At 46.6% G+C, this 26,984-nt stretch overlaps 1 protein-coding gene across 1 annotated transcript in view; it reads left to right on the plus strand.

Annotated features, from left to right (window-relative positions):
* LOC146834616 (atrial natriuretic peptide receptor 1-like) overlaps nt 1-26,984 on the plus strand; it is a 961,499-nt gene that overhangs the window by 765,799 nt on the left and 168,716 nt on the right. The window contains exons 24-25 of the mRNA XM_085602083.1: nt 18,197-18,336; nt 22,267-22,419. Of these exons, the coding sequence (XP_085458209.1) occupies nt 18,197-18,336; nt 22,267-22,419 (293 nt within the window). The remainder of the gene's footprint in view (nt 1-18,196; nt 18,337-22,266; nt 22,420-26,984) is intronic.

The following is a 26,984-nucleotide window of genomic DNA, read 5'->3' on the forward strand; positions in this document are numbered from 1 at the left end:
ATAGAATCCACGCTTGACCTCAGTCATCTGTTCAGGGGTCGGGAACTTGATGAAGTCATCCAGGTGAATCAACATGGCCTCTAAGAAATCATGCAGCACACCACTGACCGTGCTCTGGGACATGCCACCAACATGAGCTATGGTATTTTGAAAGGTACCCGTGGCAAGAAAATGTAGGGCAGCCATTACCTTCAGCTTGGGTGTCAGTGCCGTGGGATACCTGTGCTGCGGTTGCAGGTGTGGTGCCAGTCTCGCCGTCAACTCCAGAATCAACGGTTGGGTGAAGCGGTAGAGCCGGATGCTGTCATTCTCCTGCATAGCAGCCAAGTCTGGAATTCTTCGGGCAAGAGGCGGCGCTCTGCAGTAATTTGGAAGTGACAACGAAGAGTGAGTGCACTACGACAACAACTCATGTGTACTGAGCACATGTTAATCTGGCAATACACACATGCTACATAGGGAGTCAGGTATGTGCTACATGGCCAGGACACGTATGGATGCAAGGTGACACTCCTTCAAAGACCCAGCTACACACGGAGATTGAGAACCTCCCCATGCCACGCCATGGGAATAGCTGTGTCCCAGTGCAAGTGAACAGCCAGACGCAACACAGGAGTGACATACGCCCACACATCAGCAGCAGTAGGATGCCGATTGCAGAGATTGGTAGCGGAACACTGGAGCCACAGGTCACATGACATTACACTAGGCCAGCCCACACACCTTGCCATGAAGGTGCACATGTCATGACTCACCACACATACCTTGTGAGGATGCTGACATGTCCTTGTCACGCTACTCCGTGTCCCATGCATACATGTGCACCTCACATCCGATACCACATGTGGCATGGTGTGCGGAACAGTGTGCAATGACAATCTACACACAGACACATGTTGGTTGCTGCAACGGCTGCAGCTTTTGAGGGTGCTCCAACATCAACCTGATGGGAAGCCCCCACACATACATGACATAGTCACATTGTGCACCGTGGGTAGTGACAAGTCAGGTGTCATAACCCCTGTACCGGGCATCAGGGGACACTTCCGTGTGTTGGTGTCCGTGCCATGCCAGTGACGCTCACCCCAAGTGCGCAGTACGACATGCACACATGTCAAAGGAGTCAAGGGCATGCCTGGCACACATCGCACCATCACACAGTACATCTGTACACATCTCATCATACATCTGGTGCCTTCTCGACTCAGGAGTAATGTTCCACATCACAGGCCTTTCACACCTGTGCCCCACACATGTAGTGATGCACAGACGATGCCTCGATGTCAATTAATGGACAAGTATGTCCATCCATGGACAAGTATGTCCGCCCTATCCCTACCTGTGTGCCGCCTGTCACCACTGTGATGTGTGAATACCGCTGTACTGCTGCAAAGAGGGCCTGTGTACGTTCCCATATCACTATGGGAGTGCTGCCGTATGTGTAGCCATCGTGATGGCGAGCGTACAGGCGTGTGTACGGCCCGTACCACTACGAGTACGCATATGCGAGGCCACCCATACTGATGGGGAGCGTACAGGCGTGTGTACGCTCCCTATCAGTATGGGTGGCCTCGCGTATGCGTACTCGTAGTAATAGGGAGCGTACAGGCGTGTGTACGCTCCCTATCAGTATGGGTGGCCTCGCGTATGCGTACTCGTAGTGATAGGGAGCGTACAGGCGTGTGTACGCTCCCTATCAGTATGGGTGGCCTCGCGTATGCGTACTCGTAGTGGTACGGGCCGTACACACGCCTGTACGCTCCCTATCACTACGAGTACGCATACGCGAGGCCACCCATACTGATAGGGAGCGTAGACACGCCTGTACGCTCCCCATCAGTATGGGTGGCCTCGCGTATGCGTACTCGTAGTGGTACGGGCCGTACACACGCCTGTACGCTCCCTATCACTACGAGTACGCATACGCGAGGCCACCCATACTGATAGGGAGCGTACAGGCGTGTGTACGCTCCCTATCAGTATGGGTGGACTCGCGTATGCGTACTCGTAGTGATAGGGAGCGTACAGGCGTGTGTACGGCCCGTACCACTACGAGTACGCATACGCGAGGCCACCCATACTGATAGTGAACGTAGTCACGCGTGTACGGGCCGTTGCAATGCATTTGGGGTGCCCTAGGGCCCCGGAACGCACCGTACCTGTGTGTGGAGCTCAAAATTACATAGGGGACACATGAGGGACAAGTATTAAGGCCTACATGCATGCTGGTTGTCATGGAGACCAAGTTCAAAATTCGAATTTCTTCTGGAAGGTGAACAGCAGAAGTCAGTTGGAATAAAAATACTTTGTTGCAATGTGTTTGTGGAGCTGACATCATGCAGGAGAATGAAACCGATAGAGTACACACAGACTGCTAGGTTTGAAGGGATTGGTGGAAACATAGGATGCAAATGTGAGTGACCAATCACTCTGTACTCCTGTGCATGAGACAGGGCAGAAAGGCACATATAAGGCAGCCAGGTCCCATGAGGGAGTACTTGCCTGCACATCTTTGAATTCGTCGACCCAGCTGCTGCTACTGATTCCCTGGAACCATGTCAAGGGCTGTGGAGAGGTCACAGCCATTCACCCTGGAGGAGAACATGGCATTGCTGGATGTGATCCTCCCACAGTACCCCATGCTGTATGGGCGACCAGGGTATCAGGTGAGTGCATAGGCCACTGGCACAGACTGTCCCTATGTTGTGACTGTGACTTCTGGCATTGTGTCCTGGTGTGACACACATGCCATGTACTGTTGGGGGGGTCCCAGAGGGGGGGATGCCTGATGTCTCCCAGCAGTGCCCTGAGACAGGAGGGGTGTGTGCCTATCACTAACAGCAGTGCCCTGAGACAGGAGGGGTGGGTACAGAGTGCTCCCAGCAGTGCCCTGAGACAGGAGGGGTGGGTACAGAGTGCTCCCAGCAGTGCCCTGAGACAGGAGGGGTGGGTACAGTGTGCTCCCAGCAGTGCCCTGAGACAGGAGGGGTGGGTGCAGAGTCCTCCCAGCAGTGCCCAGACACAGGAGGGGTGTGTGCCTATCACTAACAGCAGTGCCCTGAGACAGGAGGGGTGTGTGCCTATCACCAACAGCAGTGTCCTGAGACAGGAGGGGTGTGTGCCTATCACTAACAGCAGTGCCCTGAGACAGGAGGGGTGGGTACAGAGTGCTCCCAGCAGTGCCCTGAGACAGGAGGGGTGGGTACAGTGTGCTCCCAGCAGTGCCCTGAGACAGGAGGGGTGTGTGCCTATCACTAACAGCAGTGCCCTGAGACAGGAGGGGTGGGTACAGTGTGCTCCCAGCAGTGCCCTGAGACAGGAGGGGTGTGTGCCTATCACTAACAGCAGTGCCCTGAGACAGGAGGGGTGTGTGCCTATCACTAACAGCAGTGCCCTGAGACAGGAGGTGTGTGTGCAGAGTCCTCCCAGCAGTGCCCTGAGACAGGAGGGGTGGGTGTGGAGTCCTCCCAGCAGTGCCCTGAGACAGGAGGGGTGGGTGTGGAGTCCTCCCAGCAGTGCCCTGAGACAGGAGGGGTGGGTGTGGAGTCCTCCCAGCAGTGCCCTGAGACAGGAGGGGTGGGTACAGAGTGCTCCCAGCAGTGCCCTGAGACAGGAGGGGTGGGTACAGAGTGCTCCCAGCAGTGCCCTGAGACAGGAGGGGTGGGTACAGAGTGCTCCCAGCAGTGCCCTGAGACAGGAGGGGTGGGTACAGTGTGCTCCCAGCAGTGCCCTGAGACAGGAGGGGTGTGTGCCTATCACTAACAGCAGTGCTCTGAGACAGGAGGGGTGTGTGCCTATCACTAACAGCAGTGCCCTGAGACAGGAGGGGTGTGTGCCTATCACTAACAGCAGTGCCCTGAGACAGGAGGGGTGGGTACAGAGTGCTCCCAGCAGTGCCCTGAGACAGGAGGGGTGGGTGTGATGCACAGTGTGAGCCTTGATCATTGATTGTGACATTGCCATCATTCCACCTGTGTACCCACTATGGCACGTACTGCTTTTTCCCTCACCAGAGGATCATGTCCCTATGACAAAGGTGCAATGCGTTGGCTGCATGACATGCCTTGTTGTTACCAGCTAATTTGTTATCAAATGTCTCTCTGTGACATGTGGCTGGTGTATTGATGCGGTGTCACTTGTTCTTCCTCACAGGTAGGCGCCACTGCCAAGGAGCAGATCTGGCTGACCGCCGTCAGTGCCGTGAGGGGTGTGGATGGTCGGAGGCGGAGCCTGTCCCAGGTGAGGAAACGCTGGCAGGATATCCGGTGCTGGACGCGGAGGATTGCACGGGTCCTGCTGGAGGACTCACCTGAGAGCCACAAGAACCGCGGCCGCCGCCGTCTGAGCCACCTCCACAGGCGTGTGCTGCCGGTGGTCTTTCCAGACTTGGATAGGCGCTTACAGGCGAAGCAGCAGCCGGAAGGGGGTAGGTACATGTGTGTTTGTTGTGTGTCACCGGCATTTGTAAGGGCACAGTAGCATGAATTCACTGCCAGGGTTTAAAGGTGCTGTGCAGATCCATTTTGCCCCAGTATAGCGCTGCGCCCCTGCCACCCTTCCCCTCCTTGCAATGTGTTCCCTGGTCTGTGTGTAGTCACTCCTTCACAAGGTAATGTAGGCTGGCGCTTTGTCCACGAGAACTATGCCTGTAGCATCATGTGTGGGGGTGGTGTGTAACAGGTTTTGGGACCTTGGCTGTGCCCTGTCAAGTTCACTGCATGTGGGTTCCATGTCAGTTGGCACTGATGCTGACTCCAGACATGGGAGTTGGTCTCTCATGTGTCATGCCTTACAGCGCGCATGTCCTATGTAGTGGCCTGTGACATGATGTGCATGAGTGTGCGATACGCATAGTGCAGGGATGGTGGCGTGGGTTGCAGTCATTACCATTCAGGAGCATGGAGTTGCGTGGCCACTACTGTCCCCTGGGGCACCTTTTCATCGGTGTTGTATGTGTCATCATAAACGTGGACACTCTCAGTGTCTACAGCGTAGGTTGTGCTCTGTGCCATTGTCCCCTGGCACCATGTATATAGACGTGCTATTTTGTACAGGTGTCCACTGTGCAGCCTGACCTGAATGTCCTTCTTCATACTCACAGTTGCTAGTGCCTGTGTGTCTTGTTATACTCATCTGAGGATGGGCACTGGTACCTCATTATTTGTACAGGCGCACCTTGGCTGTTTGGCGTCCAATCTTGCATTTTGCCTTCCCCTGTGTTTCTCACCCAGACTATGAGATGTTGGTGCCACCTGTGTCTCAACTATTTGCCTCGTGTAGGGGGTGGTTGGGGCGGGCAAAGCCTATATGTCAAATCCAGATTTCTACTTGCTGGGTCTGGCCAGTGTGTGATGTTTGTCTGGACACACACGCAAGGTGCAGTGACCGAGTCATGTTGTGCATGTTTTCAGCATTACCTATGCAGCATGTGTCTCAAGTTCATGGATATGGTCCCTGGTCATCGGTATTTTCGCCAACGCTGTGTGGTGCAGATGCAGTGCTGGATCGTCCCCAGGGCCTGGGTGCTATGTCAGACTCCGTTTCCTGTCTTTAGCTATTGTCTCATGCTCTCCATGGTATTTCAGTGGCATGGTGGCTCAACCAACTGTGTGTTTCATGCCCTACATCGGTACCTTGTTTAGTAGATGTTAGGGATCTTCCTTTTCAGGCTATGCAATGTTACCTATGTAGATTGGACTCATGTGACAGATGTGTACAGGTGTCTGATTAATTTCTGTCTCTCCACCCTGCCCACAGCATCGTCGGGGGACACAGAGGGAGACATGGACACAGACCAGGCGGAGGGACCGAGCACCAGTGCCAGCCGTGACATCGGGGCTGGCACATCGAGTGGGACAGAGGCGGAGGATAGTGCGGCCGAGGACCTGTCGACTGGCACATCAGAATACGAAGCTGACAGGTCCGAGGAGGATGTCTCCGAGTGGGCGGAGGCTGCACCAGCAGCTGACAGCGGAACAACACCTCGCACCGCCCCCTCAGTTCCCATCAGCCGCCTCCCACTTGCTCGTGTCCCTTCCCAGCGTGCCCGGTCACCGCATGTCTCCTTCATGCCAGGCACCGCACCCCCTGCCCCTGTCTCCACTGCTGCCGCCAATGCTGAGTCTGTGGACATCCAGCGGCAACTGCAGGTTGGTCAGGCTGCGATCCTTAATGTCCTCCATGCCCACGGGCGAACCCTCAACAACATCGAGGCATACTTGGAGGGCATTCATTCATCGCAGGCTGACCAACGCAACTTGCTGAGGTCCATAGACTCCACACTGACTGCAGCAGTGGGTCTCCTGCAGCGCGACCTCCCCCCACCTACCCCTGCCCCATCCACACTTCCCACTCCCATGCCTGTCCCACGTACACCCAGACGTCGGCATGCACCCACATCAACAGACACAGGCACCACACCAGCAGGGAAGGTCCACCGCACTCCTCCTGACACGCACACACAGGGTGAGGTAGGCACACCCACTGGGTCGGGGGGCAAACTTGTGACACGCAGCCATAGTGGGAGTCCGCATTCCACCCAGTCCACTCCCTCCAAATCCCCTCCCCTCAGCTCTCCTGGCCACATCTCCCCCAAGGACTCCTTCATGGCCGCTCTGTCCCTGAGCCCCACAGTGACACCACCCCGCAAGCGGTCAAGGAAGTCCTCGGTCAGGGTGGTTGATTCTCCCCCCCTGTCTACACCCTCCCCCGGTGGCGCTGCGACCCATCCCTCTGACCCCCCCCCCTCCTTGGGGCCTGTGGATCCTTCGGGTGCAGGGGAATCCCTGGAGGACCTTGCAAAGGTGTGTAGTGCCATCCTGGCCTCCGCCTTTGGCCCTGCCCCACCCCCTGTGGTGGAGTCCTCCATCCCTGCACCCACAACGCCTCCCCTTTGCCCTGATGTCCCTGCGGTGCCTGTTGCTTCCCCCCCCCCTGATGCCCTCACCCCTGTGGAAGACGATGGCATGTAACTGTGCAGGCAAGGTAGGGGACACGCATCCCACTGTGTCCCCCATCCAGCTGAGACACATTGACTGCCCTATGGGCAGTCAATGAACTGCCTGCGATCCACGGACATTGTGCTCATGCTGAATAAAGCTTAATTTTCTTTTCATTATAACACTACTGCTATGCTGGTATTGGTGTTGGTGGGGCTGCTACATGGTTTTGGGTGGTGTTTATGTGTTGGGTGTGTGGGATATGTAGTAGTGTGCTGCTCATTGGGGGGACCCTGGGATCTGTGTGCCATCACAAGGTGTTAGCTAACTTTCTTTGTTCATGTAAGCAGTTACTGCATGGTGCAATTGTCCCAGGGTGTATTCCTTCCTCTGTGTACCCTGATATCTTCCCTGCAGGGTGTTCCCAATGTTTAGCACAGAGCTGTGTCTACATGAGCTGTGTGTGTGACGGAGCCCTTCTACTTTGGCCATGCATGCAGGGCCATGTATCCACCTGCAACATTCGTGGCATCCTTGGTGATCACTGTACTTGTGTGTGGAGTCTGTTGACATGAGTTCATGGGGACATGTTCCCTTGTAGGCAGTATGCATGTGGGTACTTCCAGCCTCACACACATGTGTTGCACACCTCCTGTCTCTGGGCACTGCTGGGAGTGATAGGCGCCCACCCCTCCTGTCTCTGGGCACTGCTGGGAGTGATAGGCACACACCCCTCCTGTCTCAGGGCACTGCTGGGAGCACTCTGTACCCACCACTCCTGTCTCAGGGCACTGCTGGGAGGACTCCACACCCACCCCTCCTGTCTCAGGGCACTGCTGGAAGGACTCCACACCCACCCCTCCTGTCTCAGGGCACTGCTGGGAGGACTCCACACCCACCCCTCCTGTCTCAGGGCACTGCTGGGAGGACTCTGCACACACACCTCCTGTCTCAGGGCACTGCTGGGAGCACTCTGTACCCACCCCTCCTGTCTCAGGGCACTGCTGTTAGTGATAGGCACACACCCCTCCTGTCTCTGGGCACTGCTGGGAGGACTCTGCACACACACCTCCTGTCTCAGGGCACTGCTGTTAGTGATAGGCACACACCCCTCCTGTCTCAGGGCACTGCTGGGAGCACACTGTACCCACCCCTCCTGTCTCAGGGCACTGCTGGGAGCACTCTGTACCCACCCCTCCTGTCTCAGGGCACTGCTGTTAGTGATAGGCACACACCCCTCCTGTCTCAGGGCACTGCTGTTAGTGATAGGCACACACCCCTCCTGTCTCAGGGCACTGCTGGGAGCACACTGTACCCACCCCTCCTGTCTCAGGGCACTGCTGGGAGCACTCTGTACCCACCCCTCCTGTCTCAGGGCACTGCTGTTAGTGATAGGCACACACCCCTCCTGTCTCTGGGCACTGCTGGGAGGACTCTGCACACACACCTCCTGCGTCTGGGCACTGCTGGGAGGACTCTGCACACACACCTCCTGTCTCAGGGCACTGCTGGGAGTGATAGGCACACACCCCTTCTGTCTCAGGGCACTGCTGGGAGGACTCCACACCCACCCCTCCTGTCTCAGGGCACTGCTGGGAGGACTCCACACCCACCCCTCCTGTCTCAGGGCACTGCTGGGAGGACTCCACACCCACCCCTCCTGTCTCAGGGCACTGCTGGGAGGACTCCACACCCACCCCTCCTGTCTCAGGGCACTGCTGGGAGGACTCCACACCCACCCCTCCTGTCTCAGGGCACTGCTGGGAGGACTCCACACCCACCCCTCCTGTCTCAGGGCACTGCTGGGAGGACTCTGCACACACACCTCCTGTCTCAGGGCACTGCTGGGAGCACTCTGTACCCACCCCTCCTGTCTCAGGGCACTGCTGTTAGTGATAGGCACACACCCCTCCTGTCTCTGGGCACTGCTGGGAGGACTCTGCACACACCCCTCCTGGGTCTGGGCACTGCTGGGAGGACTCTGCACACACACCTCCTGTCTCAGGGCACTGCTGGGAGTGATAGGCACACACCCCTTCTGTCTCAGTGCACTGCTGGGAGGACTCCACACCCACCCCTCCTGTCTCAGGGCACTGCTGGGAGGACTCCACACCCACCCCTCCTGTCTCAGGGCACTGCTGGGAGGACTCCACACCCACCCCTCCTGTCTCAGGGCACTGCTGGGAGGACTCTGCACACACACCTCCTATTTCTGGATATGTACGCTTGGAACATACACGGTGGGGGTACGCTCCATGCATACGAGGGTGAGGGTACGGTACGTACATACGCGGTTGGGGTGGGGGTACGCTCCATGCATACGAGGGTGAGGGTACGGGTCGTACTTACACTGTTGGGGTGGGGGTACGCTCCATGCATACGAGGGTGAGGGTACGGGTCGTACTTACACTGTTGGGGTGGGGGTACGCTCCATGCATACGAGGGTGAGGGTACGGGTCGTACTTACACTGTTGGGGTGGGGGTACGCTCCATGCATACGCGGGTGAGGGTACGGGTCGTACTTACACTGTTGGGGTGGGGGTACGCTCCATGCATACGAGGGTGAGGGTAGGGGTCGTACTTACACTGTTGGGGTGGGGGTACGCTCCATGCATACGAGGGTGAGGGTAAGGGTCGTACTTACACTGTTGGGGTGGGGGTACGCTCCATGCATACGAGGGTGAGGGTACGGGTCGTACTTACACTGTTGAGGTGGGGGTACGGTACGTACATACGCGGTTGGGGTGGGGGTACGCTCCATGCATACGCGGGTGAGGGTACGGGTCGTACTTACACTGTTGGGGTGGGGGTACGCTCCATGCATATGAGGGTGAGGGTACGGGTCGTACTTACACTGTTGGGGTGGGGGTACGGTACGTACCTACGCGGTTGGGGTGGGGGTACGCTCCATGCATACGCGGGTGAGGGTACGGGTCATACTTACACTGTTGGGGTGGGGGTACGCTCCATGCATACGAGGGTGAGGGTACGGGTCGTACTTACACTGTTGGGGTGGGGGTACGCTCCATGCATACGAGGGTGACGGTACGGGTCGTACTTACACTGTTGGGGTGGGGGTACGGTACGTACATACACGGTTGGGGTGGGGGTACGCTCCATGCATACACGGGTGAGGGTACGGGTCGTACTTACACTGTTGGGGTGGGGGTACGGTACGTACATACGCGGTTGGGGTGGGGGTACGCTCCATGCATACGCGGGTGAGGGTACGGGTCGTACTTACACTGTTGGGGTGGGGGTACGCTCCATGCATACGAGGGTGAGGGTACGAGTCGTACTTACACTGGTGGGGTGGGTGTACGTTCCATGCATAGGGGGGTGGGGGTACGGTCCGTACATGTCCGTCCCCACGCTATGTGATGCTTGTGCGGGCCGTACCCAGGCCTTTGCCACGTGGGTACGATCCGTCCCGCCATTGTTGGGGTGACGTGGGTGTGGGCGTGGTACGTCTCATACCCACGCTCTTCAGGCGTGGGTACGGGACGTACCGGTCTGGTTGTGTTGCCGGTTCGCGTGGTGACGGACTTCCGTTGTGGCGGTCGCTGGCTTAGCTGGACACGCCCCCACCCCCTCGTAGTGACCAGGGCATGGGTGTCAGGTATGTCCTGGGCATGTGTGGTGTGTGACTTTGGTGGGGGTTTTGTGGCCTGCCCTGGTCCTGCCACCCCCACCCCACTTTCCCCCCTCCCTTCGTTATTCTGACCTTCTGCGGCGTCTGCGTCGTAACCTGTAGAGGAGGTGGACTGCTATGAGGGCCGGGATGACACGTAGGTTCGGGTCCATGTCTGTCCGTCGCGTACTGGTCCTCCTTGTTCGCGTCGTCCTGTCTGTCCGTCGCGTACTGGTGGTCCTTGTTCGCGTCGTTCTGATTTCCCGGCAGTTTTTGGCAGCCGGAAAATATTCACCGTGCGGGATGACGTCGGTGCGAATCGTGATTCCTGGTTCGTGAATGGCAGGCTGCGAGCGTCCCGACGTCAGGTCGGCCCTTTCCCGGATCGCATTGGTAGGTTTATTTTGTTCGGTCGGGCTTTTTTTCGAATCGTACGGAAATGGTGTTCCGTGCGAATTGTAATTCCTTGTTTTGACGACCGGGTACGCGTCGGACGGAGAATTTGCTCCGTCCGACGGTTCGTACCCGGTTTTTACCGGATCGTGATCGGCACCTAAGTGTTGAACTTTGGAAGAGATAGATTTACAATTCCTACTCCGGTCAGTTCAACTGTAGGTAAAGTGTTGGACTTTGGAAGGGTGAGATTTACTATTTCCGCTCCAAACTGTGGAACAGTAGGGAAAGTGTTAGACTTTATAGGGGTAACATTTAGTATTCCCACTCCAGTCCGTACAACAGTAGGGAAAGCTTTGGACTTCAGAGGGGTGAAATTGACTATTCTTACTCCAATCTGTGTAACAGTAGGAAAAGTGTTGAACTTCAGAGCCGTTAAATTAAATTTCCTACTACCACTCCAAACAAGACAACAGTAGGGAAAGTGTTGGACTTCGAATGGGTTACATTTACTATTCTCACTCCAAACAGGGCAACAGAAGGGAAAGTGTTGGATTTTGGACGGGTAAAATGTACTGTCCCCACTCCAAACAGCACAACAATAGCGAAAGTGTTGGACTTCACAGGGTCAAAATGTACTATTCCAGATCCAATATGTGAAACAGTAGGGAAAGCGATGGATTTCAAAGGGGTGAAATTTACTATTCCCACTCTAACCAGCGCAACAGTAGAAAAAGTGCCAAACTGTTAAGAGGATAATTTTAATAATCCTATTGTACTCCAAGCAGGATAAGGGAAAGTACTTCACTTCATGCACGTTAAATATATGAGTAACCCTATGAATGTAGAAAAATATTATACTCTTAATATAAATATTTTTAAATACCAAGATATATATGTTTTTTGGTATTTAGTAATATTTAAATGAAGAGTTTAATATTTTTTGTTAATTAATGATTTATGTGATTTTAAATAAGTAATTATTGAATACTTTTTTAGTTATACTTTAGATATAGGTGGGTAGGGTTGTAGGTGTATAGGGAGGGAAGTTATTAATTCATAATTAAAAAAAAAAATTTAATAGTAACTATATGTAAATTGATTAATTGTGTATTATATATCTATATGTATAGATATATAATAAACAATTAATCAATTTACATAGTTACCCTCCTATATCTAAAATATAACAAAAAAGTATTCAATAATTACTCATTTAAAATCACATAAATCATTAATTAACAATTAATAATTAAGTGCTAATTAATTAATACAAATTAACTTCTCATCCTATACCCTTACAAACCTAGCAGCCTACAACTAAAATATAAGTGAAATAAATCAGTATTCCAAAATGTACATAATTAAAAATCAATTCAATTATTATTTTCAATTATTAATAGTTAGTTAATTATTACTTAATTTGCTTCCCACACTAGACCCCTTACAAACCTAGCATGGCACAACTAAATGAAGCAAAATAAATCAGTTTTCAATATTTTACATGATTAAAAATATATTAAATAATCAATTAACAATTAATAATTCATTGTTTAATTATTATTACTTAATTACCTTGCCACCCTATACATCTACAAACCTAACAGCCCGCAAATACCATAGAATGAAAATAGAAAGGTATTACATTATTTACATAATAAATATTAAGGGTGGGTGTAGTTGGCGGAGTACCAGTACACGGACTTCTGCAGTCGAACAAAAACTCTGTGGACTCTGCTCCATAACTCTGTTCCATCTCATGCCAATTAATAAAACAGAAACCTCATATACCTTTGATAATATAGTCATCTCACAAAAGTGAAAATGAAAATACAGCAAGCAGTGAGAGAGGTGATGATTTTGGGTCCTCCCTAACCTAGGGAAAGAACCAAGCAGATGCCTTGAACACAAAGAGCACATCATGCTGAACAATTCGGTGGTGGTCCCATCATCCTAGGACCACCCCAAGCACAGTTATGGGCAAAAATACAATCCCAACCAAAGGCCCTGCAAAGCATTATGGGACGAGATTCTAGAGTGAAGTGAATATTATAGTATCCAAAATCAAAACATTCCTCAAGGGGAAGGCTGTCCCAGCTCAGCTGCGAGCTAATACTGTAATATTCACTGTACTCTAGACTCTCGCCCCATAATGCTTTGCTGGGCCTTTGGTTGGCATTGTATTTTTGCCCATAACTTTGCTTGGGGTGGTCCTAGGAGGATGGGACCACCACCGAATCGTCCAGCATGATATGTTCTTTGTGTTCAAGGCATCTGCTTGGTCCTCCCCCTAGGTTAGGGGTGACCCCAAACTCATCACCTCTCTCATTGCCTAATATTTTTCAAAGTTCACTTTTGTGAATTGGTTATATGTTTTTTAGCATGTAAAGGTTAAGTTGTCTTATCAATGAGTTGTGGGTGCAGTAGCTAACTCCCCTACTTGGGGGAATTGGAATTTTTGCATGAATTCCGTGTTTTCAATGTAATGCGTAGTTCTAAAATCTCTGCGAGCGGAGTTCATTGCCCACGGTTAATAAATATCAATCATATAATTAAATAAAATGCATTAAATAATTCATAAGTAATTATTATCTAATTAACTATCCACCCAAACACCTACAAACCCAACAACCCACTGCAACACTATACATTTATGTTAATACTTCAATAAAAAAATCAAAATTACTTAAAATAACAACCTATAGTTAAAAAAAAAATAACATTTATATATTATGATCTAACTAAAAAACATTAAAAAGATTTTAAAACAATATTTTAACAACTATATTACTGAAGGCGATATTAAAAACATCAATATTCTCTCAAATTATATTACTTACTTCAAAAAACGATATTCTTGTCAATGATATTTGAGTGTCACGATATTTAATTTCTGATCTGTCTAGACATCCCAGTAGTTTGCCACAAAACTGGTTCAGCATTTTAAGTAATTACTCACACTGGCCTAGAATGTTTATATGAACTGAGCATCCCACAAAACCTCTTTTAGATCAGGACTTCTATCATAGGACCAACAAGCTCTCAGGAGAGTCTCCTCTATAGCCGTAGGTATGCAGAGTTCAAAGAATTATAAATCCCGCCTGCCTATCCGACACCTGTTGTCTTTGTACTTCACCCACATACTGCTTTAGTAACAGGTGCACATCATTCTTAAGGTTGCAAAACTCCCATGCTCTGTGTCTTCCAGAACCCTATTAAATGCCTCCAGTAACTCAGCTAGGGGGTATATATTAACTATTTTACCCCAATTTAGCCATGGGTCTGGTGGGGAAGTACATCATAACGTTACTGTTGGCCCTGGCCAGACTGCTCTCTGTTTATGTGGTCCACCATCCCTGTCACAGACGGACACAAATCGGGAAACTCCATCACCAGTGCAGGATGAACATAATTACTCACCGATGAGAGACATTCTCCACCCAATTTCTTCGCAATAAGTCCGTTCACCATATTATCGGAAATTGAGTTCATGCTTTAGAGCTAACAAGTGCCTCCTGGGTTCCTATGGATTGATTCCTGTGGGTCTTCTTCTGTGTCATCATACCAGACTTGATTCTTGCACAACTAATTTGGTCCAGAGGTTAGTGGCTAATGACTACGATCTTTTCAGTGATTCTGATATAAGCTACTGCTCCTTAAAATTAAAAGTTCCACATATGCATGAAAATGATATTTATTAGCTGTGCTTTCTCTTTCTAGCATGCTATTATGTAGTGACATTTTGAATAGCTTACTGTGGCACATATACATCAGGGACAAATGTATAAAAGAAACTTTAAATAATTTAAACATTTTTGTATATCATTTTCTTATTCTGCACTATATAGATGCTAACCACTCTCTTCAGTGATCCAGGCCTCTTGGAATCACAGCCACAGGCACCATCTTGTCTATACCTCTATGTGTTGGGTGGGCGGTCTCTTGCTTTTTATGGCCACATCAGCCCTTAAAGTCAGAATGCAACACAACATATGACTATGACTCCTTGTTTGTTGCCTCAGTTTGCTCTGGCATTATAGAGAAACTACTTATGCCCTGTAGCAGCCTAGGGACTACCGGAACAGAATTCCCCAATGGAGCCTTACCTTGAGATGTCCTCTGGCTTGTCATCTGGGTACTAACTTCACTCATCTACTTCCCACCATTTTATTGTGTTTTGTTTAGCTCTTAATTTAATCAATAGTGAGAAACATGGAAAACAAATGTGGTCCTAAGACCTAAATATAGGTTAAGGAAGGATAATATATATTTCACATTTGCGAGCGTGGAAATCTCGGAACATTTCATAAACAGCTCCACATTGAAATTTACTAAGAGAATCTCCAATTTCCACGCCAATTTCTTCTTCAGGTCGATAAATCTTTGCCACCGTGTGAAAATGGAGCACAACCCAAATACATTTCTAAAATAATCTGCAACTTAAAGTATTTAATGTTCAGTCAATGATGAGAGGTTTGGTGAAGTTTTAAAGTTTTATTTTCTCATTCAGAGATTAGTCTGTATTTTTGTCTTTTTATTCCAGTTAGTCAGATAAGTTTGTTAACAGAAATATCAAGAAAATTTTTGGTTTTGGTTAGAGACAGCATACAAAATAACAACATATTCTATTAAGGAATTAGTCTCTATCTTAATCTAAAGGACCTAACCTATACTAGCCAGAACCCATAAAGAGTTCCTTTGGAAAAGAGCAAGAGAGATTTGTAACAACAGGCTAAAATCTATGAGAGGTCAAACTCCCCATAAAAAAGTAGTTCTAGAAACTCAGCCGAGTTTCCTGACAGCTGCAGTAGCAACCGTTAAAACAGGTAAAAGGAAATAATCACAACAGTAGCTATGATCAGCATGGAGAAAGTCTCCAAAAAGGCATCAGGAAACAGAAAATCACTGTTAGTAGTAGTTCACAGCAATTCAGGCAAGAGTAGCACAGTCAAATGCTAAAGGGTATGGCAGGGGAGCTAGGCATTGAATGCAATAGCTCTCAAACTAGGAACACAACCTATATAGGATAGCTCAGAACATGTTGTAAACTTCAAATGTTAGATCATCACTAGCCAATAGGAAAGCATCTTCTGATGGTCCATCGTCCTCTCTCTCTAGTCCCATGGTAAACATTCATCGTGACATGTTGTTGTTGAAATGTTGCTAAAACGTAGTACAAAAAGATACATCTAGGAATGTTCTCAAGAGAACCTTTGCAAGCCTACTCTGTTAGCTGTTCAGTGGCTCATTGTATAACCATGTGCTGCTCTATGAATGTTAGAAGCAGAACACAATGTTTGAACATTGTAGTGGCAACAAATAACTGCTGGAGCACGCGGTTCTCCTATCACTTACTCATCCCCATAAATTCTGCGTTAACAGGTCGATGGATCTTTAATGTCATCTCAGACATAAAGAGCTTAAATTAATATGAATCGTTATAAATCTATATCACTTTTAGTTCAGGCAATAAAGAGAGTTAAGTTGAGTTAAAGGGTTTTATTTTTAAATGTTTTAGTTTCTCATTCTTTATTAAAGTATTTTTCTCCAAGTTCATCATTAAAGGTTAACCTAATCAATCAGTCAATATTTAGTTGTAAGGTAAGTCGATTTAGCAAATCAAAGTAAAGCATCAATGCAATGCAATATAAAAATCTCGTTCCACAAAGAAACTTCCCTGTCCTAAGATAAGTCAAGATAAATGCGAGAAGGATTAAAGGTGTCAGTTCGAATACCCATGAAGGGTCCTGATGAGAGAATCAAACATAAGCATAAACCTGCACCAGCTGATCTCCTTAAGAAACTGAATCAATGTGCTCTGCCTTGTTGTCTTTATTGAATATATTTTGAGGATAATTCATTTCTGATGTCACTATTAGGGCATCCAACAGTAATGCAGAAATTGACTGAAATTGATCTTTAAGTGTAATCCCTTGTAGGAGTCTTTACCTGATAATTTCTGCTACCCAAGATCACAAGGGTAGATTGGGCTGCCCAAATATTGCTAATTAGTTTAGGGAACACGCAATAATATAAAAACATGTTTTCTATGTTACAACATTAATATTCTTTCTTCTTTATTTTGGCCTATAAGAATTCAGCACGCGCCTGGGAACAGGTTTACTCCCCATCTTCCAACTAGAGTACAATTGCCTTTTAGCCATGTGTCCTTGGATGTTGCAGCACATCCTTTCTTGTTTCTCAAATTTTCTCTCCTTGAATAATTCTCCCTGCTGTCTACATCTTTTGCGATGAGAACCTCACTATCAGTCCTCAAATACAGCAAATGTCTATTCATTAAGTAATAAACAGTAGCTTCCAAAATTGCAAAGTCTGTAGCAAAGAGAAGAAAAGCATCTTGCACAGTGATCATTAAAAGTGAAAAACAAGCAATTCAGTATTATTGGTCTTCATGTGGGATCATGGCACCTTCAGCGATGTCAATAATAATACATGCTTCATTACTATAATACAAGCTTATGGTATTTAAGTATGGTTCCTTACTACAATTTTTACATTAAACACACTTCATTTTTAAACGTAAATTCTGCACATAGGGTTTTTAAGGAAGCATTTTGAAAATAATAATATTCACTTTCGCACAAACTACAAAAGATGACTCATATTAGTCATCACCATTAATACGAATCCACTCTTTTACTGGAATCATCTCTGATTGACAAGCATGTTTGCAAGTTAATGCAGAGATGTAAAATTATTGTTTTTCATTAAAAAGATGGTGACTAGTTCTAGCACAGCAGACATGCACCTACTGCAGATGACTGCTGAGCAAAATGCTGAGGTAGGGCTTTTAGTGTCAGGAAAATACTTCAGCTTCCATTTTGAAAGTGGAAAACAAACATTGAGTTACTGAAACATCAGGCAATAGTGTGCTTTTATGAGTCATGCTGAACATTATTTAGAGTGATGGCAATAGCAGACAGTTTTGAAAGAAGTAATAATGGCTCATGGTTATCACATGCAAGCTTGCTCTTAGGTGATCAACAAATAGATGAGTTTCAGAAAACATTAAGCAAGAAGAATTTTAAAAAATCACCTAACCACATTCCGAATGTTTCTGAAAACCGTTGTACAGTGAGATAAAAGTGGCATCTTATCTTCCAGCTTTTATCCAGCCGCCTTAACCAATATGGCACAGTAGGTGGAGATATCTACGAGCAGTTTATGCAGTTAAAAGAATGATGCACTTATTTTGTTTCCTTCCATATTTCAGTGATATTGTGGGTTTTACACAGCTGTCTGGTGTAAGCACGCCCCATCAAGTGGTTAACTTTCTGAATAAACTCTACACGACATTTGATGACATCATTGATCATTATGACGTTTATAAAGTGGAAACTATTGGAGATGCTTGTAAGTATAGGCCAAAGTTCTGTGAATTATATTAAACACGCTTTTTTAAAACAAAATCATTGCTTCATGTATGAAATATTTAAAATCATGTTGATAAACAGTAATAAGTTAAAAAGATGTAGGTCCAAATGTCAAAGGTTTCCTCACAAGCATATGTTTGTCTCGCAAAAATCTTGGAAGGAGATTGTATAGGCAGGAATCTGGGGTCACATGTACAAAGGTAATAGTTTGCGATTTCTGAATACCAAATGTTTGCAATTTGGTAATTGTAAACACCAATCTACAAATATGTCTTTGACACATTTTACAATTTCCAGTGGGTCGCAAATAGACCTACCTCATGAATAATAATGAGGGAGGTCCTGGATTGCGACCTATTGAGAGTCACTAAAATCACAGGGATGGTATCCTGCTAGGGTCAGCAGACCACCATGTCTGTAATTGGTTTTAAATAAATAAATCTTTTTTTTAAAATGCAGCCCGTTTTCGTTTAAGGACAGCGAGATGTGTTTTTAAAAAAAAAAAAGTTTTATTTTTATTTTAAGAGTAAGCAGTGGTCCGTGGGACCAATCCCTGCTCTTAAAAAATGTTTTTGTAAACATTCGCAAAGGGGAAGGAGTGCTGGCCAATGTGTGCACAAAACAAATGTTCGGGTGAAGTGAATTCCATATTCATGGTGCGGGTCCTGAGAATGCTGTATCATACGTTTTCTTCTTACGCATGAATGAGGGTTTCAGTAATAGATCGCTAGAGCTCCGAGAGAATCTGCTACCTCCAGATATCATAATTTTCTGGGCTAGGTACAGTGGAGTTTTGTAGTGTATCGCTTTGTGTGTGATACATGCCATCTTTAGTTGTATTCTTGCTTCGTATGGCAGCCAATTGAGTGCTTTCAAATGTGGCGAGATGTGGTAAAATTTTCTAGATCCTGTTATGAGTATTGCGTTTGAATTAAGACAAGCTTTGAGCGGGGTTGTTGAGAACTTTGGTAGTCCTGATAAAGTTGTACAACTGTATTCAATCCTCAAGATGACTAATGCCTGGACTGCCGTTTTCAGGTCTGTTGTTTTGATGAATGGTTTCAGTTTTCTAAGATAGCTCAGGTGAAAGTGGGCAGTTTTTGTCATCATGTCGATGTGGGTTCGCATGTTTAGGTTCTTATCTAGTGTAATTCCTAGCGACTTGGTTGAGTCCACTAGGATCGGAGTACAATTTAACGCAAGGATCATCTTGGTCCAATCCTTCATCACTGCAGAGCTTTTTTGGGGGGGATCAAGAGACATTCTGATGTTTGCAAGTTTAGCTTAAGGTGATTGTTAGCCAATGAATAGTCTTCTTTAATGCCTGGTTCATCGTCTTGATCTCTTCCAGTGACATGATCTTAATATACATCTGTGTGTCACCCACATACATGTGGAAGGAGATGTTCGCCTGCTGTAAAATTTCGATATAGAGATTAAATAATGATGGGGATAGTGTTGAGCCTTGTGGTACTCCAAATAAATATGGGGATAGTAAAGACAGTTTTTGATTCACCAGAAATCTTTGCAATCTATTCTCTAAGAAAGATTTAAACCATTCTAGGACTGTTCCAGATAGTCCCATCCTATTATCAAGTCTATCTAGAATTTTGCCATGGTTTACAGTGTGGAATGCAAACGAGAGGTCTAGAGCAGCTAGCAGACAAGTTTCATTATGGTCTAGTGCAAGTAGGCCGTAATCCACTATATGCAGAATTGCTGTTTCGCTCCTGTGACCTGGTCTAAACCCCAATTGGCAGTAATTTAATAGCTTGAATTCAGTAATGTGTTTGTTTAGTTGTTGTTGAACACATTTTTACAGTACTTTGGCTAGCATGGGAATGTTGGTTACAGGTCAGAAGTTGTTTGGGTCTGAGGGGTTTTCTGTAGGATTTTTTAAGATAGGGATGACTTGGCCCATTTTTAGGCAGGCTGGTATGGATCCTTGAGATAGCGATGCATTGATGATCGCAGTCCAAATGGGGATGACAATATGGTTAATTGTAGTCAAACATTTCGAGGGGGGGAGGATCATTGTAGTGATTGTTCGGTTTTATAGATAATAAGGTTTTGCCAATATCTCTGTGATCATATAGTTTGAAGGTTAACCATTGAGTTTTATTTTTGGGCTTTGGCTGAGCGGGTTGGACCGAACAATCCACTAATATACCCTTTAGGACAGCTGGATTATCAGCAGCAGTCCTGAGCTCGTTCTCTAGGGAGTAGCTTTAGCTGTAAAGAAGGATGAGAATTCCTCACTGCTAATTTGGGAATTTGATGTTAGAAGGGAGGATTTGGCCATTTTGTTAGATTATTGTTTTAATATTTCGAAAGGTTTACTCGGTCTGCTTTTGGCATTGTCAAGTTCCATTCTAAAGAAGTATTTTTTAGATTTTAGTATACTTTTGTTGTAGGCATTTCTGGTTTTTCTTAGCAGTTTTAGTTGGGTGTTGTCTCCATTTTCGTTCAGTTAGTCTCAGTTTTCGTCTTTCTTCATTCAGAGATCCATTAAACCATGGGTTTTTGTTTTATCCGGTATTCTTTTGAGTTTTAATTGGGCAATGGAGTCAATTAGTTTTGTCATCATGGAGTTGTAGTGTTCCGTGAGTTCGCTAACGTATGATATATTATTAGGAGGTTGGAGTGCTTTCTCGCAACATGCTGCTAGTTTCTCCAAGTTTAGGCATTTTGTGTCTCGACCCCATTGTCTGGGTTTGACTGATTATGAGGTTGATTTATTTTTTGTGGCGGGTATTTGGAAGGTATTCATATGGTGGTTTGACCAGTCGCAAGGAATGATCGAGATAGTTTTAATCGCTTTTTCTTTGGAGATGATCCAGTCTAATGTAGCACCTTTAGTATTGGTTAGTAGAGTACAGGCTTGCGCTAGGGATTGGTCTGCTAGAAAATCTTTAACTGCTTTGACCTTATTATCATAGAGGTCGTCCCAATGAAGGTTGAAGTCTCCAAGGAATATATCATTGGAATGAGGGGTGGAGTTTGTTTTAATGATATCCATTAGTTGGTCTATGAACATGTCATTGTGTAGTTTGCAGATGTGGTTATCTGTAGATCTTACAGAGAGTCCGAGGTATTCACATGATTTGAGGGGGTCAGAGTGAAGTTTCACGATAGAGATATTAGATCGATGGATACAAGCAATGCCTCCGCCTAATTTGTTTAGTCGGTTTAGTGTAACAATCTTGTTGTTTGGTGAAACCGGTAGATCTAAGTATGACGAAGATGATTCAGATAGCCACGATTCCATTAGGATGGACACGTCCACTTCCTGGTTTAAGATGAGGTCAACAATGTCTGAGGCGTATTTCATTGCTGAGCGGCAGTTGAGTAGTAGGCAAGAGATCAGTTTCAATAAGTTACCTGGATTTGTGTCATGTTTTTCAGGTGTGAAAGTAACTCTTTTAGGTTATAGGGGTTTTGCTTTCTATTATTCGATTGTGTTGTTCTATTTGCATTGATTGAAACTGATCGAATGTTATGTTCACCCACATTGGGGGGTGAGGATGCCTCAATGTCTGTCCCCTGCACAGTCATCACTTGTCGCCATATAAAGAAGCACCGCACACAGATTTCTTCTTCTTTAACTCCTTTATTGCATCCCATCCCCAGCTTGAAACAACAGTCTCTCTTCAGTCCTTCAACTCCCTCCACGTTCTAACATGATCTTACCCTTGCATAGCTGACATTCCACCCATAGGTAGATACTTAAAACTGCAAGTGACACTGTGGTAATGTGTACTGAGAACACCAATAGAACAACCATGTGGTAATGTATATTAAGAAATCTAAAAGAGTGGCAATGCATGATACTCAGGTATAGATGGGCATATCTTACTGTTTTCCACTTATGTGAATATATATTGACCATTTAGATTCATGTTTTTTTCAGATATGGTTGTTTCAGGCGTACCCAAAGAAAATGGGATAAAACATATAACTGAAATCTCAAGAATGGCTTTGGATCTAATCGCTGTTTGTTACACCTTTAAGATACCCCACATTTCAGATGCTCAGCTAAGGATACGTTCCGGCATTCATTCAGGTAAGTGATTCTCAGTCGCAGCAGAGATATTTTCCATTCATCAAGACATCTTAAAGCCTGTCTAATATTCAATTAGAATATCAACATGCAGAAACATGCAGAAACACGATTGGCATCACTGGATGATGGCAGTGAACCAAGTAACACATGATGCTATTGTATGTCACTACATCGTGGCTGAAATATGGACCTGTAAAAATATTGTATCCCTGATATCGACAGCCAGCACATTGTTAAGGTAAGTATAAATAAATATAGATTTACTAATATTACAAATAAAGACGTATGGATTTATTATTATTTTCTCCTGTCTACTTATGTTGAAGATTTGTTTGAAGTCTATATTGTGAATACAGTATTCTTGCAGGTTGATGTTTCGACCACAATATTGTGATATAACACTAACAACACCTACGCTTTGAAATGGAAGTTGAGTCAACTTTATATTATCAGGTGACACTCTATTACTTTTGAGAATAGTCTCCCTAGTAGAATAATTGAGTTCATAATAATTCATTGAAGTATTACACCAAAGTCACTGAGGCATTCCCTGATTTCAATGAGTACATGTCTGCAGGATGAGGGCACTTAATTAGAGGAATCCCTGTACCACTTTACATAGGTTCTATTGTGTACATTTGAGACATTTTGTTCTGGTTACTATTAAAAAGCAAATTCTATCATCCTCTCATGCTCCCTATCTCCAGGTTCAATTTTTATTCTTTTGCTTAATATCAGACCCTGTTTAGGGGAAAGAGAGCCGATAGGGGTTAATGGACCTCAAACCTGGTGGTTCAGGTCATATGCAACTGGTATCCTAGGGCCAGTCCTATTACGGCTCTAACAACTGGGCCAAATACAACTCTTTCCATACCAGACTGTCATGGTATCAAGGGTGAGCAGTCCCAAGCTTCTCGAGGGGGTAGTGTGAGGAGCTTGAGCTCAGAACACAACAATCAACCAACAGACACAATAAGTTCAATGTCCAGCCCAGTGTTTTCTTTTAAAGAAAGTAATTTCTAATGTTAATCTTACAGCAGTACTCGATGCTACAATACACAATACTACACAATTGGATCAGTGTATACAAGGTAGTGATCTTGGTCACAAGTCTCTTGTGGTGCTAACCCGAACTGGGCTGATGTGAATACCACAGAAGTTAGTGCTCCAATTGGGCCAATGCAAACACCAAGGCAGTTACTGCCCCAAATAGGCTGTTACAAAGACAGTGGCAGTTGCAGCCCTGACTGGGCAATGCAAACACCAAGGTAGTTGCTTCCCACGGGGGGTGATGTGCGGTAGCACGTGTATTTTTTGCGGTTCATGCTAGGAACCTGGGAAATCCTCTACAGCATGGGTCACTCATTACTTTATTCTCAGGTGTTTATGCCTCTCTCTGGGTGTTCTCCTGAACAGTTTTTTTTCCCACTTGCTAGGTCCAGGCAGGCTCCTTCCTTCTATAACCAGACAGGCAGACTTCTCTAGGCCCTACAGAGATCCGCAGTACCTTCAGAGGAAAGTGCTGACTTCAGGTGATGTACCCTCACCCGTAGAATTGAGCTTGCTTCCTTAGTCATGACGAAATTGGAACTAAAACAAAGTGGAATCGTTTGGGTTTTGCTTTTATACACATTTTCTGGGGTGGAGAGCTGGATCCTGTTTCTCAAACTTCAGACTCAGTTTCTGATTATATTCTTCCATGTGCATGTCTCAGGCTGCTCTCCTTTGTGTAAAGTGGTGCTTCTCATAGAGGTTAACACCTGGACTTTCTCCAAATTGGAGCAACCACAACATGATGACAGTGACATGTGCGGTGTGTGCACCTGGCTGTCATCAGCCTCCCTGAAGTAGTAATGAGGGGTAGATAAAAGGGCAGACCTTACCCAAAAATGTCTTCACCTTGAGCAACAAAAACTGCAGTGCTACCCCTCATCCCTACTATCCACCATACTGTAGTGATCATGAAGAACTAATCATGAGCCGCTTGCTAACAAAGCCTTCAGACATGCCTAAAGGAAGTCCTGTGTCCATCCTCCTCACTTTAGTGTCTAGATCTCGTCCCTACAGCCACAGGAATGCAAGCAATAAATGTCCTCTGTCTGTGGAAACAGTCCTCATCCTCCAACCTGTGCGCAGCTAAACCAGGTGTATCCAAAATGTATCATACCGGCTTCAGTACTTATACTAATACACATACTCCGTGCTACTTCACACGTGCCAAATGTACACTACAGGAACACCCACTCAACATACAAACCTGCAAAATCACTTTTGAGGTGCTGTCTTTTCATTCCCCAAGTACAACTAAGAACACCAGACCGCGACGAGATGCCCATAGACTTTGGCATAAACTCACTCCTGAAGCCTTTCGCAAAGCTTTCCATCCTAAGCCACCACGAAATAACCCAGAGGGCTCTGAATTGCTGGAATCCTTCATCTCTGCCCTAACGGCTGCGCTGGACGCAACCGTTTCATACAAAAATCACGGTTCCACCTATCATCGATCTTTAGCCCCGTGGTTCTCACCAGAGTTAAAACTAGAAAAGTCAAAGTGCAAGAATTATGAGAGGCGCTAGCGCAGAAGGAATGAGCCTCAAGATAAGGATCGGTATAAACAAGCGATGTCCTGCTACCACCATAATATCAAATCTGCTAGGCGGAGGTTTATCATAAACCAAATTGAACTAGCTGGTAATTACCCCAAAGTTCTTTTTGATATAGTACATGATTTTATCACTCCACAAGCGTGCATTCAGTCTCCCTCGAAATCCCAGGACCTCTGTGACTCCTTGGCCAATTTCTTCCAGGTGAAAATTTCTCACATTTATTCAAAATTCCATACTGCCCCCTTTAAGGTCATATTTGTGGAAGAGGTGTGACGCAGCGGCCAGGGTGCCTGACTCCAGACCACGGGGTTCACGGTTCGATCCCCAGTGCCGCGGCAGGTTAGCCCAGCAGCACCATGTGAGTCTGGGCAATAGCTTGCTTAATCTTCCCGATGGCCCCCAGCGCCAGGACACCTCTCTGGAGGTAGCTGTGCGCTTTACAAATGCTGGTATTTCATTTAATTTCATAGAGACCACTATCTCCCAGTAAGAGCAGTTAAAAACGACCCTCCATACACTAGACAGTTTTCAGCCTATCAATTTAAAGGAAATAAAAACTGGGCAAACATCTCGAAGGCCTAATAAACAAACAATTGGGATCCTACCTTGAACTCAACCAGATCCTTGATCCCTCACAATCTGGCTTTTGCCCAGGGTACAGCACAGAGACGGTGCTTCTGGCTGTGACCGATTCTCTGAGACTGGGGGTGGATGCTGGGAACCCAGTGATACTGGTGTTATTAGACCTCTCTTCAGCCTTTGTTACCATCTCCCACTCGAGGCTATTGGAAAGGCTGCAAGCGATCGGCATACAGGGCGTGGCACTCAAATGGCTCCAGTTTTCCTGACAGACAGACAGCAAACTGTCATTCTGCACCCTTACTCCTCACGTAAACTGACCTTAGATAAGGGCGTTCCACAGGGCTCATGCTTGAGCCCCACTTTGTTCAATATCTATATGGTGCCGCTAGCGGGGATTGCAGAGCACTTCGGCTTTGACATAATATCATACGCAGATCACACACAGCTGATGTTTACTCTAGGCCAGGCCCTGATAGCAACAAAAAAACGTTTCGCATCAGGCATGCTAGCAATCTCCAGCTGGATGACTGAGAACTGTCTCCAGCTAAATGCAGAAAAGATGGAGATTATTCTGCTTGCCAAAACGCCCCCTCTATTTGGTCTAATGACTGGTGGCCTCACCAATTGGGTGCCACTCCTATGCCCAAACAAACAGTAAAGAACTTGGGGATAAAACTGGACCAAGCTTTAACGATGGAAGAGCAGAATGCCGCAACTACGAGCTCATGCTACTACAAACTGCGCCTTTTGCGCAGAGTATTCCCCTTCCTCGCTACCACGGCCCGTAGGATGTTGGTCCAGGACATGGTGATAAGCAGACTGGACTAGGCAATGCCCTCTTGGCAGAGGTTAGCGAATCACTGGTCTCCAGATCCAGGTAGTTCAAAACACTGCTGCCAGGCTTATTCTGAATCACCCTTCTGGCACTTAACTCAGCTCGCTTGCTGAAGGAACTACACTGGCTGCCAATGAAGAAGCGCTCCTACTGTAAGATCTGTTGCCTTACGTGTAGTGCCTTAAAAGGCAAAGGCCCGGTATATCTCTGCAAAAAAATAATAGCATGCTCTCCTAGCCACAATCTCAGATCTTGCAATAAAGCCTTACTGTGTATTCCCCGCATCAGTTAATCGCTTAGGGTTGGTAAGGCTTTCCCCTATCTTGCCCCAAGGTACTGGAATAAGCTTCATTTGCCCTTGCGTTCCTTCTCCAACTATTGTAAATTTAGGAAACAACTCAAAGCCTACCTATTTTGAGCCATTATGTCCATTTTCTGATCTGATTTGCAACAGCGCCGAGATGCCCTCGGGTGATTTGTGCTGTATAGCAAATGGAATTAACGCAACATAACAACAAGCCAGCACTAGGTATTAGGTATTT

This window comes from Triturus cristatus, chromosome 4_2 (assembly GCF_964204655.1).
Source record: "Triturus cristatus chromosome 4_2, aTriCri1.1, whole genome shotgun sequence".
NCBI classification, from domain to species: Eukaryota; Metazoa; Chordata; class Amphibia; order Caudata; family Salamandridae; genus Triturus; species Triturus cristatus.